This window comes from Lasioglossum baleicum, unplaced genomic scaffold, assembly GCF_051020765.1.
Source record: "Lasioglossum baleicum unplaced genomic scaffold, iyLasBale1 scaffold0025, whole genome shotgun sequence".
Classification (NCBI taxonomy): domain Eukaryota; kingdom Metazoa; phylum Arthropoda; class Insecta; order Hymenoptera; family Halictidae; genus Lasioglossum; species Lasioglossum baleicum.
Window position 1 is genome coordinate 42,097 of NW_027469085.1, and position 21,168 is coordinate 63,264.

General features: G+C 41.7%; 1 protein-coding gene across 7 annotated transcripts in view; it reads left to right on the plus strand.

The window, feature by feature from the left end:
• The window catches only part of Ca-alpha1t (Ca[2+]-channel protein alpha[[1]] subunit T), a 63,185-nt gene extending 42,077 nt beyond the window's left edge, over window positions 1-21,108 (plus strand). For 5 of the 7 annotated variants that reach the window (XM_076445379.1, XM_076445376.1, XM_076445382.1 and 2 more), the window contains 16 exons: window positions 9,381-9,537; window positions 12,163-12,318; window positions 12,484-12,624; window positions 13,216-13,557; window positions 13,922-14,082; window positions 14,167-14,316; window positions 14,557-14,722; window positions 14,958-15,319; window positions 15,638-15,830; window positions 16,035-16,184; window positions 16,329-16,709; window positions 17,004-17,196; window positions 17,797-18,058; window positions 18,254-18,384; window positions 18,493-18,642; window positions 18,867-21,108. In XM_076445379.1, the coding sequence (XP_076301494.1) occupies window positions 9,381-9,537; window positions 12,163-12,318; window positions 12,484-12,624; window positions 13,216-13,557; window positions 13,922-14,082; window positions 14,167-14,316; window positions 14,557-14,722; window positions 14,958-15,319; window positions 15,638-15,830; window positions 16,035-16,184; window positions 16,329-16,709; window positions 17,004-17,196; window positions 17,797-18,058; window positions 18,254-18,384; window positions 18,493-18,642; window positions 18,867-20,614 (4,843 nt within the window). In that variant the 3' untranslated portion in view covers window positions 20,615-21,108. The remainder of the gene's footprint in view (window positions 1-9,380; window positions 9,538-12,162; window positions 12,319-12,483; window positions 12,625-13,215; window positions 13,558-13,921; window positions 14,083-14,166; window positions 14,317-14,556; window positions 14,723-14,957; window positions 15,320-15,637; window positions 15,831-16,034; window positions 16,185-16,328; window positions 16,710-17,003; window positions 17,197-17,796; window positions 18,059-18,253; window positions 18,385-18,492; window positions 18,643-18,866) is intronic. The other 2 variants (XM_076445381.1, XM_076445380.1) reach the window with 2 other exon arrangements.
• Window positions 21,109-21,168: the final 60 nt, after the last annotated feature.

Here is a 21,168-nt window from a genome sequence, read left to right on the forward strand (position 1 = left end):
ATGAAAAGAAATCTTCTGGATAATTGAAGAGAAAGTTCAAGAATGAATATCTGGATTATGAATTTCTATTGGAACACTTATCATTTCCGGCATCAGATTATTGATTTATGTAAATCAGTTGCAATAGATGTGCCGCCGACACCTGCTGCAGATGATATACAGGCTGTTACGAATATTGTATGTACATAGTGGAATAGTCGGGGACTATGTATCGAGGACTAAACGTAAACATCTCTTAACACGACGCAGTATGTAATACAATAAAACTGTAATCATTTTGTTAACATGCGACGCATGAATACCAGCAGTCTAATCGTTTCAATCGACTCGATGCAGTTCACTGTAGCTATACACAGTACACAGTACACTGTGGACACTGTATACGCGTGAACTTTACTCTGTGAGACGGTTCTGGGGTGAGTGCCGTGGGGTCTGACACAGTCCTCTCGCCAAAAGGCATAATAATAAGCACCAGAAGCACCAGATCCTTTTCGTACAAAGTCCCACCACTCGTTACAACCTCATGAAACATGACCTTTCCGAACGATAGCTGAATAGCCCAAAGTGGCCCACCTGCCATCGCCCGACGACGGTTTTGTTCATTTTCATGCATCCCTATTCAAGACGCCACGTACGACCAGACGACCAGGTACCATAAATCTTTACAATCTTAGGGTCGTCTTTACAACAGCCTTTGACTCGGCTTAAACACGTGGACGCTAACATACGTAACGAGAACACGATAGAGATATAGGAAGTTAATGCTCGTTCACATTAGTGAAATTATCCGAATCTCCAGTCTAACTAGAAACTGCTCCGTCTGTATGTGTATGTAGTACATAGTATGTACCTCTTATTCGCTTCGCTTGAAAGTTGAAAGAAACTTGAGTGTATACTCTCCTGCTCCAGCTCCAGCTCCAGCTCCAGCGAATAACAGGTTCACGATGATGCTAAAACAGTTTCCAATTACTTACTAAAATCAAGTAACCGAACCAACGCAAACAAGACTTTCGGCGGCGAACTTTCGTAACACCGATTCAGGGCCAGTTTACTTCCGTTTTATTCCTTTCGAGTTTCGATATCTGCCTTGCGCAACATATTAACAAGAATAGTATAGATTAACAGAAGAATAGTATAGAGAATCGGGGAATGAAGACTGTCGATGAATGAGAGGATCAGGTGGATAGAGAGGATAGAAGCATCTAGGTCAGCAATAGTAGACAATAAAAAACAGATGGTAGAGGATAAACCAAAGCAACTAGAGCAAAGAGACAAAAGGAAGAAACTGCAATAAATGGAAAGCTAATCGATATCGCAGAGGAACAGGAGGAAAAAAATTTGGAGCTTTGTAGGATATCCTAGGAAATTGGAAAAACTGGGCACGGGCTAACGAAGAGTGGGGACAGGTTTATAGAGAAGGTGATAAAAAACAACGAAAAAGAGGAAAACGTCAAACTCTAAACAGAAAAGCGTTGATTCCAATTTGCCGAGACGCATCGAAATAGAGTACATAGACGCAAATATAATAATTTCCGATCGAAAGATCGGAAAGATTTTCTTTTTTTTGCTCACAATCAGCATTGATGGAGAATACAACATATGTACAACTGTTCACGAGCATAATACAAGACAGGGAAATTCGCGTGAATAGTATCCTGGGACTGTGATGACCCGAACAACTGGCTGGCGCAAACTCCATTGAAAAGTTAAGGGGATCCGCGTGAATCCGCAGCTTCGAAAGGCGGATGCAGGTAGATTGAAATAATTGATTCGCGAAATTCGATCGATATGGCGGCCCTTATCGCAAGAATTATACGTACTGGCGCTAGTGCCAGAGAATATGTAGTAAGCCGGATGGCTGAATTATATGTACACGGTAACGCAGGGATGATTCGAAATTCGAATAAGTGTAAGTGATTTTACTTCATTATGTTAAGCGGTCGTGAAATTATAATGGATGCGTTCGAATGGACAGAGCTTCACTGCATATTATACGATAATATGTATCTACATAATAGCGGGGGGGGGGGGGTTCGGAGGGGGTTTAACAGTCTAACCAGCCGAAACCGATGAACTCGAGTACGATACATAGTTGCACTATTTCAGACGAAATAGAGCAATGTCAGGTGTATACAATGTATGTATAAAGAAATTTCTAAGAAAAAAAGTATTTCCTTATCAAGAAAGATAGAAATGTGAAAGATCGACATTTGTGTAAGCCAACATATTTCTATAGAAGGTGTATGAACAGGAAATCGGAATTTATTTCACAAAAAATTAGTAAACTACGCACATGTGTACGCATATAATATACCAAGTATTAAATGATATATATTTGTCCTAAGTGAAATTAAGTTAAGGGGTTAAACAACCGCCCTTTTGCTACAATTTTTCTTGTATGTAATGTCTTTTGTGCTTTCCGTCGCCATTTTCCCCTCGGTTTCTACTTGTTCCTTATTATTTTAGAATGATTCTCCGATTAAATTTTACTGGTTCGACAATAATAACTATTACTATTATTATTCTACAATAACAATTACGTCCGAAGACATAATACATATACGTATTACGTATACAGTATACAGTATACAGACATATATGTGCAATAGTATTCCCGCGTTTCAAGTATACAATAGAGTAGCTCATTATGCTTTTCGTATTATTGATTGAAGGAAATCCATTGAAGGAAAAATTGAGTTAGGTGAATGGATTAAAGAATTTGTTGATTGGCAGTCACAATATGTACATACACATATGTATGTACGTATGTATTACGTTTGAAAAATCGAAATTCAATATATTACATTCTAAAAATTTAAACTTGATACATAGGTACACATTATATTGAAAAGAAAAAAACGATTAATACATATATGGGTTCGATACATCGTGTATGTTTTCCGTAGAACCAGTAAAATTGAACTCGAAACATATCTCGAAACAGTGTGGCACACACAATTCAATATTTCAATATTTCACGCCCTAATTCTTCTATTCCTAAAAGATCTTTTGAAATCGCGCGGAAAATGTGTCGCGAATGTAGATCCCCGAATAAGAAAGATCTTACATCACACACTGTTTAAAACTGTATATTTTCACCTCTTAACCCTCGGTCGGTCGAGATTCGGTCAGTTTTCTGACCTATTCTCAAACACCCTAAATTAAACCTAAAAACATGAAAAATTTCAAATATCGAATACATCGATATCTCTGATACTCGTAAATAGTAAAAATTAAATTATTTTACAACAATACTTGGCTATAGTTGATTGCGTTATATTGACCGTTAATTACTCGACAGTACGAGGATTAAGAAACGAAATCACAGTACATACAATGTTTCCACACACTCCACTTTCCAGCCAATTGAAACAAATCTTTATCGATTCGATCAAATCTGTGATATAAGTTCTTAGATGTGGAGGCTTATGTATCGCGTGAAACTGCATTGAAGCTTCGCATTTGCTTCGTTACGGGCCTGTTGTTGTTGTTGTGTTGTTACTCTCGAAGTCTGCAAGTGGTCGTCGCAAGTCGCAAGTTGCATTTTTGATTTTCGCTTGCTGCTGCATCAACAATTTATCTCCGAGATGGATTACAGTATTATTATTCCGGATTAAACATACATACATATATTCTCGTTATCGTTGTTACTGTTGTTGTTGTTGTTGTTGTGGTTGTTTAGAATTTTCTACACTGGTATTCGATTTGTCGCATCAACAACTAGATAGGTGAAACACTTGACTATTTTTTCGGATGTTCTCATTGCTTTTTCTTTTTTAGTCTTGATCGCTTCTTTTTCAGTCGGACACATACTTAGGCTCGATCCGTGCATGGTGATTGTCCTTTTCTGTGTATACATATATCGATGTTACAATCGTTCTTAATTATTTATAACGCTTCTGCATGCTGACATGTCTCCCGGAGTGTTCGTTGTTGCTTCTCATTTCAATATGCACACGAATTCTTACAATATCTACATTCGATCATACGTATTTCCGTTACACTGTAAAAAACGGCACTGAAATTGACCCGAAGCTCGGGAGTCGGTATACATACATTTACTATTGTAGTATAATGATATACGATATGTCGGAGAAGCCGCGGGCGGACATTTTTGCAAAGGAAAATGTCGCTTGAAATGACCACGGGAACCGCTCATTTCAAGGAAGCGAACGAGGTTTGGGGCACCCTGTACGCGCGTTCTACATACAGTATATGACTCTGTTTGCGGATCTGTCATTGATTCGTTGTCAGGGACCGATGTCAGGGACCTCTGACCTTACTCTATTATTGTTTTACATACGTCGCATCAACTGCTAATGGTGACTGGGGCGACGACGGGACCTACAGTTTATTTTAAGGTGGGCTCCGAACCACACCTTGTGCACCATACTTTTTAGATATCACATGGAAATCTTTTTCCAATGAGAAGACTGCATGGGAAATGCATATCCAGCCGAGTACACTGCGCGCCCGCGCGCTCTCTAACCTAAACACCATGATTTTTAATAAAACCACGCGGTTATATTATTGTATATTTAAATAATAATAGTGGGGTTTACGGTTATCGTTGAATTAAAATACGAGTTGATTAAATACAATTGAAAGTGAGATGTAGTAGAAATTGTAACGTTGAAAAAATTCGAGATTTTTGTTAAAAATGTTATGAAAATGAATACTTGAACTTCGCTTATCTAATAATAAACGTTCTTCGATAAACGGTTTTTATATGTTTTTATTAAATGAAAATCTGATTTCAACAAATTGGTACTTCTTTGGTTGAGAAAGAGAGCTTGCAGCAAGAGACTCGCTGTAGTAGAAGACTTGCGCGAAGACAGTAAAAAAGAAAAAATGAGATCAATTTATCATATTATCCCTCGATGATATTTTTAAACATTCTGAAAGAATCATTTGAAATTTTTTTTAACCGTTCTGTTTTTTCAAATTGTGCCTACACGTGTTTGCCACATAAATGCAAAAATCTCTAACTTAACGAGGAGAGACGAAGCTAAAACAATAAACTGCAAGAAAATTTAATTAAAGCGTCGCGCGACAGTTTAATTAAAAAAGAGTCGCGTTCCGTATACCGAATTCGGGTAAAAACATTCGATTATGGTTTCGATCGATCCAATTTTAAATCGCACAATCGGAATCCGATACCGAAAACGGTCAGAGGTCCCTGTTCGCCGAAATCAAACCTAATAACGTACTAGTATACGATCCATAAACAAGATACGGTAAAAATGTGATTTTCGACAATAATACGATCCCCATTCCCGCGCGCGCGAAACAGAATTGCGAACATTCATTTCTCGGGCTGCGCCATGAATTTTTAACAGTGTAGCAGCGTAGCACATACGGTGTGTATCGGCGACATCGGCGAACATCCGTGCAATCCGTAATCACATGATTCCACGCTAAAAAACGTGTCGATATTATCGAATAAAATATTTTCGTTGACAGATCCCCCCCATTGTTGAAACGATTAAACTTGATTGTTTGTCGAAACCACGTTTATTTCACCATATTCTAACTCTAAATATGAGCAGTATTATTTTCGCAATTGAATATTTATTCGAAAAATCCTAAAAACGTTGACCAGAAACAAGAACATGTTGAATTTCTTAGTTTTCTTGAAATTATCATGAGAAGTGTGTTATAGAACGTAATTACGCGCGCGAAAACAACGGCGGTATCTGTATGTAAGTAAATACGTAAAATCGAATTTTTATTATTAGTTCAAATCGGAAGTTTCCTTCAGCCAGCGTGCTCGGCAAACATCCAAGCCTTGACTTCCTGTGAACGTAAACGTAAACGTAAACATAAACAAGTTTTATCGTCGAGTTTTCGCGTAGAATGGCTTTCGTCTCGATTGGACGTTCACTGTGTCGTTGTCGTTGCGCCCCGTGTGTGTATTCTTTATCTCGATCCTTCCGTGTCATTTATTCAGCATCTACGGTGTCATTAATTTGAACGATTTTCTACACGCATATCCGTTTATCTCGTCTGAACTGTTTGGTCTTCATGTTTGGTCGTGTCCACAGTCTCGTGTCACTTTGCCATCTGTTTCTGTTTCTCTCTACAATCTCTCCGAGCTCGTCATCGCTATCTCGATCGACGCGCGACGTGCACCAACGCGTAACGCGTAACGCGCAACGCAACGTTTCGACACCGAAAACGAAAACGAAAATGAGAATAGGGAAAAAAGAAAATTGAGTTGGCGCGAGTAAATCGGAGCAAATCCCGTTCGAATCACTCCGTGTAAATAAGTGAATACCGTTGACCCATCAACTATAATAGAATGAACAAGCAAACCGCGTGACAGATAAACAAAAGTAGAATTGCAACATTGTAATGATACGCCCAACACAGAAACCGCGACTAGTTACCTGTTTCGAAGTTCGAAGTGTTCGAACGTTACAACAACCGTCTCCCACACGTAATTGCGTACGATTTTTACGTACATACCTTGATTACCTATTCTATTTCTACTCGTATTATTATTATTATTATTATTATTATTATTATTATTATTATTATTATTATTATTATTATTATTATAGTACCGTCGTTGTTGTTATATTATTATTACTATTTTCTTATTGTTAACATTATTATTATCTCATCATCTTTATTCTTATTATTATTATCATCATCATTCATTATTATTATTATGCGTATTAGTCGCTGTAGATAGACATCTTTGATTTCTACCGACACCTTTGTACCTTAGACCTTAGGTATTCGATTCCAATTCAGGTAGAGATTTTCTTAGAGACATAATTGTATAAGATAACGTGAAAATTACACAGATACCGCTATTATGTACCGATAGATAGCGAGTACTCGCGCAACCAGTTGCTGAACGATCCTTCAAGATTCTTTTTATTTTGACATTTTTCGAGATACGTGTATCGTGCATCAGCAGATTCTCGTGTATCTGAACCGATAGAGAAAAATTTAGGCATTTCTTTTTGCAAGTGTACATACAGTCACTTTTCATTGAAACGCGTATCGACCGTAAGCCGTAAGCCGTAAGATCTCGTACATTGATTCATCGATTATGTGACAAATAATAAGAGACATTTTGCTTTTCTTCAGAAAAGATATCTGTGCAAAATGTATACCATGTATTCAAGTTTGTAGCCTTCGAACGATAAACGATGATCACATTTTAGAATCGCGCGTTACGATCGCAATGTTTTTGGAAAATAAATTTTTGTCGAAATTTCAGAATTGTTTTTGAAAATTTGAAAAGATTTTTAAGGAGACACATTTTAGCGATTGAATGTTTAAATATGTATAATTAGTTCAGATACGAGAGGCTCTGCCGCGTACACGCGCATCGCCATTTTCTTTCAGTTTCAGTTTCCGATTTTGAATTTCGTTTGCCGGTTGAGAACGTTGCCACGTGACATTCTGCAACGACTGGGGGGTCCTCTTTGCCGCACTTTTCTCGTTTTCTCATTTTCCTAGACAGGAAGTCGGCAGCAGGTCCAACCGAAATAAAGGAGCATCGCGTGTGCATACACACTTGTACATACTGTTTCTGTTTTCCTCAGTCATTTTCCTGGAGGCTGAGACGTGTCGAGCATTACCAAAAAGTTTCTCTTGTACATACATTGTACGGTTGAACGAGAAAAATGAATTTCAGAAAGTTTGAAATGATTTTCTTCTGTTCGTTGTAAAAGGTTGATTTTTGCAACCTGAATCGACAGGGATGATTTAAAGAAACTATTTTGAAATTTCAAACTAGTTTTCGGTGACATGCGTATTCGACACGCGAGAGACGCGGATAATTGTGTTCGGTATACACCTGAATCGTAGAGATTTTCCAGTCGCTTTGATCGGAGCTACTCGGGTTGCTGCAAATATTGATTTTTTAACGAACACTCGGTGGTAATAGCCCTTCGGTAATTATAATTATATATAGCACCGCGTGCCGCGTCGTACCGTTTCTTACAGTTACACCACAGCTTATGTAACATTCGCTTGATAACAACATTACGAGTATATGTATAGTTCTATTATACAGTTATACACGACTGCCTATTTGTTTCTTGTCTGTGAATACGAGACACATACATACATATGTATTTGTATAAGTGGAACGGACACGCCGATCTTGCAGAATGTGACTGTATATTTACAAGCTTCGAGTGAGACAGTTGTTCTCGCTGTCAACCCGACCCACCCGCTCAATTGCTGCAAAGAAGCGTCTTCCCCCTTCGATTTTTATTTTATTTTGTTTTATTTACCGTATGTACATATTAAGAAAGCATCCACGTTTATTAGTATGTAACAGTGTAACAGAGAGAGTTAGTTGTATTCAGTGATATTATTTATGCAGGAATAAAACCTTGTAAGAGGACGATGATCGTGCGTATTACGCTGCTGTCAACAAGTTGGTAAAATCAAATCTAATCGACCTCGATCAGCGAAATAATAAATCGAGTCTTGCTCGCCGATGCAAGGACACCGGCGGCGGTCGTCCTTTAAACTAGTTTAAACTTTAAACAGGATTTGATTCGCCGCGCAACTGTAGTCATCCGTGAGGAATAACCATTTCCAAGCCGATGAATAATATCGCGATGATTACCGCGAACGGGGACGGGGACACACAATTCCAGCTCGCGGAATTACCGTTTAAAGTATTCAAATCCATGTTCGGGCTGACATCGATGATGCCGTTACGTAACCGAAACGCGCACGTTTTCGAATCGAATCGACGCGCCGCGCCTAGCTGGTATGTAACATGAATCCAATAAGTCTTATGACCTGTTTTGATCTATTAGATGATGCGAACAAGTACACGATACGAAAAACGAGCTGAACGCGAAACGATCGGTGATGGAAGAGGTGGTTTGTGTGACTAAGGCACCAAACACAGTGTTTGCAAAATATAAGAATAATATACATATAATATTTTTCAAAATTTTCCTACTTTATCCAGGATTTAAGGAAAAATCATTTATTCGTTTTCATAACGGTGAATTGTGTGTGGATTATCGTCGTCGTTGCGATATCGATGTGCGAGCAACGTTTCAGTCCCGAAATGTTCGCATCGGAGAGAGATTAGAAGGAGAGCTCTCTCGCGTAGGTGCAGTATGTAGAATCCTACTTGATTCGATTGATCAAGATGAGCTAGCGCGATGCTCGCACGGACATCTCCGTCTCTCGCAGCCAGCTGCTGCTGCTGCGTAATTGCTGCCTAATGAAAACAAGCTTGCCGAGGGGAAGACGCTTCGCGTGGCACGCGCGGTATCGGTTCTGTCTCCCCGGTTCCGGTTCCGGTTCCGGTTCCGGTTCCCTAATCCCCCAAAAAACCGCCAATCTGAGTCGCGGTGATACTTTAGGCCAGCGGATTGTCTCGGTTGCAGCATCCTAGGAATGTACCTGTTCGGGGGTAAGTTTTGCATGTGGGCGGACCGGAGTCGGCCCTGCACCTGTGCCGAGGTGGTCTCGCGGCACCCAATGTGTCGCTGTGATCGCAAACATTTCAACGACATCGTCTGGGCACTTGTCACGGTCTTTCAGGTACCACTGTTCCTCCCTCTTACAGTCTCTAATTACAGCGAAAACAAAAAAATAATACATAATAATGACATTTCGAAAGAAAAATCAATCAATCAATAGAACACTCTCTGTATGTGCACTAAGTAATCATGAGCACTACACACACAAGGTATTTTCTCTTCTCTTTCACACTGTATCTCTGTATTCTATATGTCTATTTTATCTGTGCTTGTATATCTACGCCTATGTATTCTATATCTATTACTCTGTGTACTCTATGTCTATATTTCTACGTCTATGTACCACCAGCTGTATATCTCTGTGTCTCTATGTCTATTTCTTTCTTTCTTTCTTTCTTTCTTTCTTTCTTTCTGTGTATCTGCATCTGTATCTGTATCTATATCTGTATCTGTATCTGTATCTGTATGTATCTACGTCTTTCGGTATTTAGATTTCTCGGATCGTAAATAATTTTCCGGGTTTTATACAGATACGCGTGCGTATACAAGGTGTTCCTCGCGATGCTACATTTCTGTAGATATGTACATCGATCTGTTTTAGATGCTTTTAGCGTCAAGTGAAAAGAAAAATGACAATGCGAAGATCAAAAGCTTTTGGACATATATCGAATTATTTTTAGCATTCTTATTTAACGAGACTTGTGTAATGATCGCGATATAATGTAGCATAATGAAGATAATGTTAAAATCGTATCGGTCACTACTTGCAAAAATCAAACGGAAATATTATTAAATATAAAATTGTGCTAGTTTTTCTACCGTGTATTTAATATTTGATTTGCGTGTAGTTTAACATTAAATGTCAAATATAATTTAGCGTTAAATGCTTAATTTCTATATAAGATGTTCACACAGTCTAATTGGGTCTAATCTAGTATCGTTATTTTTTTCGAACGAGTTGTCACAAGTTCCCGAAAAATCACTTGCAAAGAACATCGCAAGCGAGCAGCCGGTATGAATTTTGCATTTGCATCGATACTTGTATATCTCTGGCTACGGTTTTACATCTTCAGCGAATAAAAGGTGTGCTCGCGTTACCCATTTTCCCGCAATAATGTTAAATGAAACGGAAGTACGCCGCGCCGCATAAATCAACCAAAAGGTTGTACATTGTACATTATACATACAACCGATTCTGGTCCGCGAGTATTCGCTGTTATTACTTTTTGTACAGGGTATCTTAACATTGTAAACTACGTCGAAGCAGCACTAGAAAAGTATACACGCAAGTGTTGCTTCAAAAAAGTTTACTTGAATCGCGAATACATGCACTTGTAACAATTTGAAACCATTGAAAAGATTCCGACATCGTTTCCGACATTGACTTCGAGCGACTCTTGCAATCTCATTCCAACTCTTTTTAATAAAACAGCGTCCAACAAATTTTTGCTAGATTGTTGCACTGCCTTCCGCCTATTTGATTCGACATTATCCAGAAAATGGGTCACGCGAGTACCGTAAAATCGCAGCAAATTCCAAACGATACTCGAATATTTTTCTGCTTTTTCGCGTTTTCCTGTCTCAATTCATTTTCTCTACGATTTCTCTCTCTCTCTCTCTCTCTGTCTCTGTCTCTGTCTCTGTCTCTATCCACAGCATCTATCTCACACTCATTCATTCATGCTCTACATACGGCTTTTTGAGCGCCACGACAGATAATGAACGTGCCGACGAGTTTCTCTCTCTCTTTCCCCCGTCGATGTTTTCTTGCGTAGACATTTGCCAGGTGCCAAGAAAACGATTCGTTTATCACAGCCCCGTTGTGTCGATCGACAATGTAAATCGATCACACGGGTCACAGACGCTTCTCTACAGTGCAACACCTCGATTATCCGAACATCCGACGACGTTCAAAGTCGGTCTGGCATCGAAAGGCGATCCCCGTAAACAACGCTATCTATCGCACAAATAAATGGAAATTGTATTAAATGATCTATTATACGAACTCTCGTGTTATTACGTGTCGTTCGGCTCGGATAATCGAGGCTCCACTGAATTTAAATAACTGCAACTCGTTTGTCGCGGGTCGAACTGCGACCCTTCGTGCAACCGAAAATAAAAATGAAAATGAAAATGAAAATGAAAAAAAATGAAATTTCTTCAGGAAATGTTTGAAGAAATTATTGGATAAATTATGAAACGATAAGGAGTGTGTACGAAGATCGCAGTTCGGTCACGTTTGCTGCTATCATGTTTGATGCAAAGAACAATGAGTTCGCAAAAATTGTATTGTTCGTTCGGAGAATAACGCTTTCGTTGTGCAGAGAGAAATTCGTGGTGAGATTGGTGCAAGTATCAAGTATGAAAAAAGGAAAATCAGTATCGAGTACGAGGCGACACCGATCGGCACTGTATCGTTTCTAACCGGGGCATTGTTTTCCGAAACATAGACGAGCTGATGGATGAAATAATGTAGCTTGTTCTTGTGTAATTAGATTTGCGGCGTATCAGCCGACAGTAATTACACTGGACGTCTCGTTTCGAGATCGTTGGGAATTAGTATATGTATAATCTCTGCCTATCGTTCGTCTCGTGATTCATTCATTCCGACGAGGATGTTGATTCGTTGGTAGTTCCGTTTCACAGCGGCGACCTTTTTTTCTTTTTGTTCGCTCCGACAATGTAGATCCTGACGCAAGAAGATTGGAACGTTGTGCTCTTCAACGGCATGCAGAAGACCTCCCATTGGGCAGCACTATATTTCGTCGCGTTGATGACATTCGGAAACTACGTCCTCTTCAATCTGCTGGTCGCCATTCTTGTCGAGGGCTTCTCCTCGGAGGTATGATCTCTAGCAGTCTCTAAGTCTCTAGTCTCTAGCATCCGCCTCTTCGCTTGACGTGTATACTTGATACTTGATACTTGATACCGAGTTAGTTGCATGTAAAACACGAAAACTGCCACTAAATTCTAAAAATTAATATGTTTATATCTTTTTCGCACACAGAGAAACGAGAGGAGAGAACGAGAGCAGAGAGAAATGGCGCGGCTCGCCGCGAAAGAAGCTGGAATGGGAAGCGACGACGACGACGGTTCCTCAAGAATATCGAGATCGCATTCGATCACCGATAGCGATACTTACACTCAGGTAATTGTTGCGAACAAATTTGTGACGAACGCGTCTGCTTGCTAAATGAATTTTCGCGTTCACCTGTAGCACGGAGCAGTCGGATTTCACGTAATTACGCTACCCCGTGCGATCGCGCGTTTTGTCCGATCAGACAAATACAACGACTTGTTGCGAATTGTGGACGTTCAAGGCCACTTTGCCAATTAATCCGTTGTGTATGCGCAACGAACGGATTGCTCTTATGCTTGTTACTCTCGACGGTTCTGTACAATCAGGCTAAATGCAAACTGTGCTGTACGTTACGGTACGGTACGGTACGGTGTTGACGCGTGCGAATAGCAGGCGCTTTTATTTTATTTTTAGCTGTCTGCGCATTTTTGTTCGATGCGCTCTAACCAAGTCTTTCCAACTTTTTATTTCTCGTGTCGAATGCTTTTTTTATCGATCGCGAGTTTCTTTGCAATTTATTTTCCGTTTTCTCTCTCTCTCTCTCTCTCTCTCTCTCTCTCTCTCTCTCTCTCTCTGTCGTTATATCAAAATAATTAGTAGGTATTAGCATTAATTTTGATGATAGCGTGAATTATGAAGGATACGATTTTGAAAATACAGGATCGGAAGAACTCGTGGCAAAGCTGCGAAGAGTTGCGCAAATACAAAGACAACAACAGCAGGGAGAAACAGAACACGGTGTGGAGGCATCATCGGCAGATAGACGAGCCGAAATGCAACATTCAGAAGGAGAACAAGATGTTGGGTGGTGCGGGGGGACAACCACCGATAATTACACACACGGCGGCCACCCCTCAGGACTCGCCTAATACCACCCTAGATGTCGGATACAGGGACTTGAACTGCCACCAGGCTGTTTATCCAACGGCGGCACTGTCGATCGAATCTATCGATCGTTCAGGCGTACGTACAACACCTCGTTATACAGCGCTGTACACACTGGTAGATCACAAACTACAATATGTACATTACTATACACTATATATGCTACCCTGAAAATTATCGATAAACGTATAAAGGTTTAAAACAGTGCTTTCATACTATAATACGAGTATACATACGTACGTACGACCCTTATTTCAATCAGGGTTGGCCACTTCTTCTTCTTTCTATAATATGTATTAAGCGTTCACGATTCAACAGTGAATTATTATTTTCATTTTTGAAACAAGGTTTAACACGTATTTGGTTTAACATTGCTGTTGCTGTTTCGCGTATCGATCGATTGAACGGTATTGATATGTATGTATAAAGTAAGTGCCATAGAATTCTCTGAATATTCATGAAAGTGTTGTTCCGATTGCAGAGTCAATGTAGCATTCCTTCAGGATTGTTAAAATTACCGGACGTTTCTAACAACAAAATACCAACCAAGAATCTGATCGCCGGACAATTTCCTCGACGAATAAGCCTCGTCGCGGCGGCTACCGTCGTCAATCCGTCGAGGGAACCATCCAGCAGTTCCAGGTAAAACCTAATTTACATTTAAAGAAGAAGACATTAACCAAAGACATTCGACCGTGTACGGGGGTGTCTTTACATTATTTACAGCCCGCCTAGGATACAAAGAGGTTACTCGTGGAAATTGTCTCGTCCTTCTCTGAGAAGGAAGCATTGGACGCAAAACGAGGAGGACGAACCCCTTGGAAGAGCCACTGTTTTAAACAACGGTCGGAGCACTTTGCTCGGCTCCAATTCCACGTGAGCTTTCGATAAACAATAATCTATTACTCGGAAGTTTGCCCTCCTGATAGATTTCGATTTCGATTTCGATTTCGAGTACCTTCAAATATTTTGCATTATTCGTTTGAATGATCTCACAAATAAATATGTATTCCGAAATATTTAATTATACGTATAATCAAAATATTCTGTTGTGTACTCTCGAACAACATATTGTTCATGTGATCGTGAAAATGTCTAGTTTAATGATATTTGCAGCTTCAATGGCGGTTATTTGCACGGTTCGATAAGGAACGACACGCAATGCGACACGCCGAATAATCGTACGGCCGTCCTAACAAGCAATAATAGTAGCCTCAGCCCTAATAATTCGATTTGCAGTCGTAGCTCCTCCATACGACGTTACACGGCGACTCCTAATCAGGTTAGTGGACCAAATACGCGACAAACTTTCATTTTACATTTCGTATTTTCAAATTCTTTTTTTCAAAATCCATCCATCTTCTCCAAAAAACAATTAGGTACATACCGCCGCGAAACTGAGAACTCCTTATGTCGAATTTTCGCAAAGATATTTTAATCGCGATGCGCCCATGCGATTAATCTAATAAGCAAGTTTTTATCAAATAAAATTTCTGATGATTATGTTTTCGGAAAAGATGCGTTGGATCGACGACCTGTCGCGAAGAACGTCGCTGCGCGGATACGAGAACGTTCAATCGCCGATGAGAAAAACATTGCCTCTGGACGAGGTGGTGCACGCTGTGCTGCAATGTCCAACGGCGCGTACAATCAATAATTTGTCAACGGAGACTGCTGGTGGTCCACTGCCCAGAATCAAGCAACTTCCCGATCAAGATGACGAGAATCCGCGCACCGACGAACAGTCGCCTCCTTTAAACGGTCACGGAAGCGCCAGCAGCATCGAGAGGATCAAGAAGATCTTCATGTTCTTCGAACCTAAAGGTTGCCTTAAAGAACGCGATGATTATTCGCTGTATCTCTTTCCGCCGAATAACAGGTATTCCTCATTCATTCCTCTTGCGAACAACGAAGCGTTTTAGACGTTTTAGACGTGATTTTTAGCGCAGTGCATGCAGCGTAGTTTTATGCAGCGTCTTTCACACAAGATTACCATGTCCTTTCCGAAGAGGATAAAGAATCGACTTTTTTATTTTTTTAAATTTAGAAATATATATTCTTCGACAAAAAATTGATCTCTAAATTCGCATTTCGCGGAGATGCTCGTGTGACGTGACATAGTATAAAACGTGAAAAATGATATATTTGGTTTGTCGTTGGGATTTTTATCGAAGACGGCGCGTTTTTGAATTTTCAGGTTTCGAGTTTTCTGCCGAGAGTTGGTTGATCGGAAATGGTTCGACAACGTGGTCCTCTTTTTCATTGGTCTGAATTGTATCACCTTGGCGATGGAACGGCCAAACATACCGCCCGACAGTGGAGAAAGACTTTTTTTATCAACAGCGAACTACATTTTTACCGGAGTGTTTGCCATCGAAATGTTCATTAAGGTACACACGGTACACACATTACTTCGCAAGCATTGCTTTTCTCTGACAAAATACATGTATACGTACACGTACCTGTTGTATGTATGTATTTTGTATACACGTTCTTCCTGAAAATGATGTAGTACATGCGAAGCAACAAGCAACATATCCACTCCACATTCGTACGCATCGTTATAATAAATGACATTGTTGTTGTTGTTGTAGGTCGTTGCATCCAGCATGCTGTACGGTTCGGACGCTTACTTCACTTCTGGCTGGAACATCATGGACGGAGTCCTTGTGATAATTTCCATCATCGATTTATCAATGTCCCTACTTTCGTCTAGTAGTCCAAGAATATTTGGAATATTGAGGGTACGCGTGTGCCTGCTCGGAGGAACCATCATCTTTTCTTATCTGTTCCAACTATCAATTAGGAGAATAGTGTGAACTGAACTGAAACTGAAAACACTAATTTCAGAAACACAAAAGAAAGATAATTATTTTATTTGTTTGCAGGTTTTTAGACTTTTAAGGTCACTCAGGCCGTTACGCGTTATCAACCGAGCTCCTGGTTTGAAACTGGTTGTTCAGACATTGTTGTCCTCTTTACGACCTATCGGCAACATCGTTTTGATATGCTGTACTTTTTTCGTAATCTTCGGTATCTTGGGCGTGCAGCTCTTCAAGGGTGCCTTTTATTATTGCGATGGGCCTGACATAAAAAACGTACGCAATAAGACCGACTGCCAGGCCGACAAACGGAACGTTTGGCTGAATAGGAAATATAATTTCGACGACCTCGGCAAAGCTTTAATGTCGTTGTTTGTTCTATCGTCGCGGGACGGATGGGTGAACATCATGTACACCGGCCTTGACGCCGTTGGCGTTGATCAACAGGTATAATAAACATAAACCGATCCACACGTTTTCCTTTCATTTTTATCAATTCCGCCCGTGTGCGTTTCTATCTCTTCCGCGTGTTGTCTAAAACCGCGTGTTAAATAAACTTTGCTTTAAATCATAATCAACCAACGCGCGGCGCTATTTTTATTTTTTATTTTCTCAATTTGTATAAATGTCGTTTCATTCGCGAATACCTGTTTCGATCGAAATTTCATTTGAAAATATTTTTACTTATTTCGTTTTATTCGATCTTTTTTCTGTTGCATCGCAACCGTTTTCTCATTGCAGCCGATCGAGAACTATTCGGAATGGCGTCTGCTGTACTTCATAGCGTTCATCCTGCTCGTCGGTTTCTTCGTACTCAATATGTTCGTCGGGGTTGTGGTGGAGAACTTCCATAGGTGTCGCGAAGAACAAGAGAAGGAAGAACGTGTGCGAAGAGCTGCGAAACGGGCCCTTCAAATGGAAAAGAAACGGCGAAGTAAGGAGCAAAGCTGAGGCTGAGGATAATACGATTATCGTCCATTTTATACACCGTGTCTCATTGTCAGCTAAATAGAATCACCCGAATATCCGACGTGCATACATATTTACTGTTGTATGAAAAAGCTTTTTTCAGATCAAAGTACACGGTAAAATACGTGTAATAGAGTGCTTTGAGATTCTATAGTATACAGTATACAGTATACATATGTACTGTTACGAACCGAGGTTCAGGCAGCGAGGTTCAGTGAACCGAGGGGAGTTTGGATTTAGAGATTTTTTGGTCTAGGTAGGAAGGGTACACACGTAGGACTCTAGCCAATGTCTTGTGTGGAACATAGGAGTGGACTAGCCGGTGTGTCTATTATCTCATTGTCAATCAGCACCGGGTCGTCTCGTGCGTGGAATATGGAAAAGTGGAGTGTAGCCGATGTTTATTTCACCTTCGGGTCTCCACGGTCGCGTCCGCATACCACGTAACAGTGTATCTTTTATTCGCCAATGTTTTCATTTAATAATTTTGGGGAATATTTGGAAATTGTTAGGTGACGAAAATATCGGCATGGGGTTTTTACCATATAATTCTGTTGGTTTTCAGAAATGCACGAGCCACCTTATTACACCAACTACTCAAAGTCCAGATTGTTCGTTCACAACGTTGTCACCTCCAAGTATTTCGACCTAGCAATCGCTGCGGTGATCGGCCTGAACGTTGTCACGATGGCGATGGAGTTCTACATGATGCCGAAGGCTCTGACTTATGCCCTGAAAATATTCAATTATTTCTTCACCGCTGTTTTCATCCTCGAATCCTTCATGAAACTCCTTGCTCTGGGTCTGCACTTGTACTTGAAAGACAAGTACGCAATGATATTTCATTCGAAACAGAATTCTTAAAAATAACTAGAATCCACTGTGTAGTTGATCGATTATGTAAACAACTAAATCAGAATTGTTTTTCTTGTGAAAATTCAATATCACGATACATACATATAGTATTACTAAATCATATTACTCGCATCGATCGATTGAAACGAATAAACGAATAATTTCAGATGGAATCAGTTAGACATCGGTATAGTGATTCTCTCGGTGGTCGGCATAGTTCTCGAGGAAGTTGAATCGAAAATCATACCGATTAATCCTACGATCATACGAGTGATGCGAGTTCTACGAATCGCCAGAGGTAAGCAAGTCGGCAAATGTTAGAGAATACATATACATACATAATTTGAGTATAATGCTGCAAATCATTTCATCAACCGTTCCAACGAATGCGTTTTTGTCTTTGCAGTTCTGAAGCTGCTAAAAATGGCGAAGGGAATACGAGCCCTTTTAGATACCGTGATGCAGGCGTTACCGCAGGTCGGAAACTTGGGACTATTATTTTTTCTGCTGTTCTTCATATTCGCAGCACTTGGTGTGGAACTGTTCGGCCGCTTAGGTGAGATATCTGCTATTTCCGGAACAATATACAATAACAATATAATTTTTTCGAGTTATTTTACTTGATTTCGCTTGGTCAGGGAGTACTAAACGCGACGATTCTCAGCAATATACAACAAACGCGATCAGACATTATCGGATTATACATATATATTATGCATGTACAACTGTACTGTATATGTAATAGAATTCGGAACACTCGGAAAATTCTGATTGTTCCAGAATGCAATGACGAAATGCCATGTCAAGGACTCGGCGAACACGCCCACTTCAGCAACTTCGGTATGGCGTTTCTGACACTTTTTCGGGTGGCCACGGGCGACAATTGGAACGGTATCATGAAGGACACGCTAAGAGACGACTGCGACGAGGCAGCTGATTGCGTCAAGAACTGTTGCGTGAGCACTATCATCGCGCCGATTTTTTTTGTTATTTTCGTATTGATGGCACAATTCGTTCTCGTGAACGTTGTCGTCGCGGTGCTGATGAAACACCTCGAGGAGAGTCACAAACAGATGGAAGACGAACTGGATATGGAAACGCAGCTGGAAAGAGAACTGGCTGCCGAACAAGAGGAACTGTTGGAAGTCGAAGAAGAAGATGACGAAGATGACAGTCCAAGAAGAGAGAGGGGCGGCGACGACGGCGTTGGGGAGGACGACGACGACGCGAGAGAACGCGAGTCCATTCCGGTGACGAACGATAAAATTCCTATCGGCAGACCTGGCCTCGCCAAAGTCCGTTCCTTGCCTGCGAACTTTATTTATAATCCGCCGCGAGAGAGGAGCGGAGACGATGATGGATCAGTTTCCGTGTCGCTGTCTCGTCGCAGCTCGTATCATCGACCCAATTCAAGGCCGTCCAAGTTCAAGTCGAAGCGTCGACAAACGTTCCATTCGGGGCATCACCAGAGAAAGTCCTTACTGCCGATGCACTTCGAAGTCGCCGAAGTTTTCGAGAAGCCTGTCAGCAATCTAAGCGTGCCTCGAATCATTTCGCAACACAGTTATGGACCAGCTGCACGCGACGCTACCAGTGGTCTGCCGCAACGTCAACGGTTACAGGCGACCAGCGACGCGCGAGACAACAAGCCCCCCCTGCTGAGCGTGACCCGGCCTTCGGCGGCAGCGAGTTCGTCGTCCCCGGTGACTCCGCCGACTGGCTCGGTGACAGCTCTGGCGGGCCCGAAGCCAACCAGCGAGCGTTACCTTCTGCCAACGGCGACCATTTACTACCCGTCCAAGGCAACCTTGACTCGCAGACCGTCTAGCGACTCGCAAACCCAACAGTCCGACGCGCACGGTAGCTCGGCGGGGACCGGAAGCGGTGGTGGCGCGTCTAAAACCATCAACGGCGGTTACAGCACGGGTAACAGCAACGAGCACGCGTCCAAGATCACCATCGGCAAGCCGGCGGAAACAGACGGAACGAGGATCACGGACGAGAGACGCGTGCCTGCTCCTCCGACGACGGACGACTTCGACGTGCAGTCAATCATAAACGAAAGGAGACCGTCCAAGCTGAAGGCCGGAGGCTCGACAGCGGTGCTGGCTAGCGTCCCCGATCGGTATAGCTCTGCGATTCGAGCCGGTAGCTACGGACGCATCTACGTCGCCGAGGAAACCGGCAACGCCAGCGACAGCATGATCGGCAGTGGAAACGGCAGCAGCGGAAGCGGCAGCGTCAGCAGAACCGGTAGCGGTGTCCTCTACATACCGGCGGACAGTGTTTGTCAGAGCATCGGCACCGATGTCAGGATCTACGTCGACGAGACCGACTCGACGAGCAGCAATGGACTCCGTCGCCGTCGTCAGAGCGACGAGACACCGGACGTCTCCTCGACCATGGTCTCGTCGGCGGTGACCCCCGTACAGGAGGACGTCGACGAACCCGACGACACCGAGGCCAACACGAACAGGCCCGAGGAGAGACCGTCGTCCTCGGACGACGGCCCCGTCGATCCTTCTTAGGGCCTCGGGACTGGGGCCAATTCGAAACCGATTTCCCAGTTTTCAAGGCTGGCCGCGTGAAGCCCGCGGCGATGCGTCTCGGCCAGCTGTCCCCTGGGGTCTCCAGGGTCTAGAGCATTGTTGTTCGGATCAGGCTGCTATGCGGCGGGTCTCTAAGAAAGACTGTAGTGCATGACAATATAGTCGTTACGTATTCTAGTCACCATTCGTCGCCGTGAACTTGCCAAAACCAACCACAAAATGGAATCGAGAAAATGGTAAAAAAAAAATAATGAAGAGAAGTCGGGAGCTTCGGTGGATCCTTGCGGGGCGGGGCGGAGGGGGTAATTCAGGGTGGGGAAAGGATAGAGGAAACGCAAGGACGATGAATAACGCGAGAGAGGATGATGGAAGAGAACCTATGACAATCTACTATTGCCAGCGGAACTGTTTTTACGTTCCGGACAACAAAAAAAAACAAAAAGAAGAAAAAAAGGAAAGAAAACGGTAAACAAGAGATACTTCGCGGAGAAGATGATCCGTTAGGAATTGGGTAGGACGACGAACGACGTAGA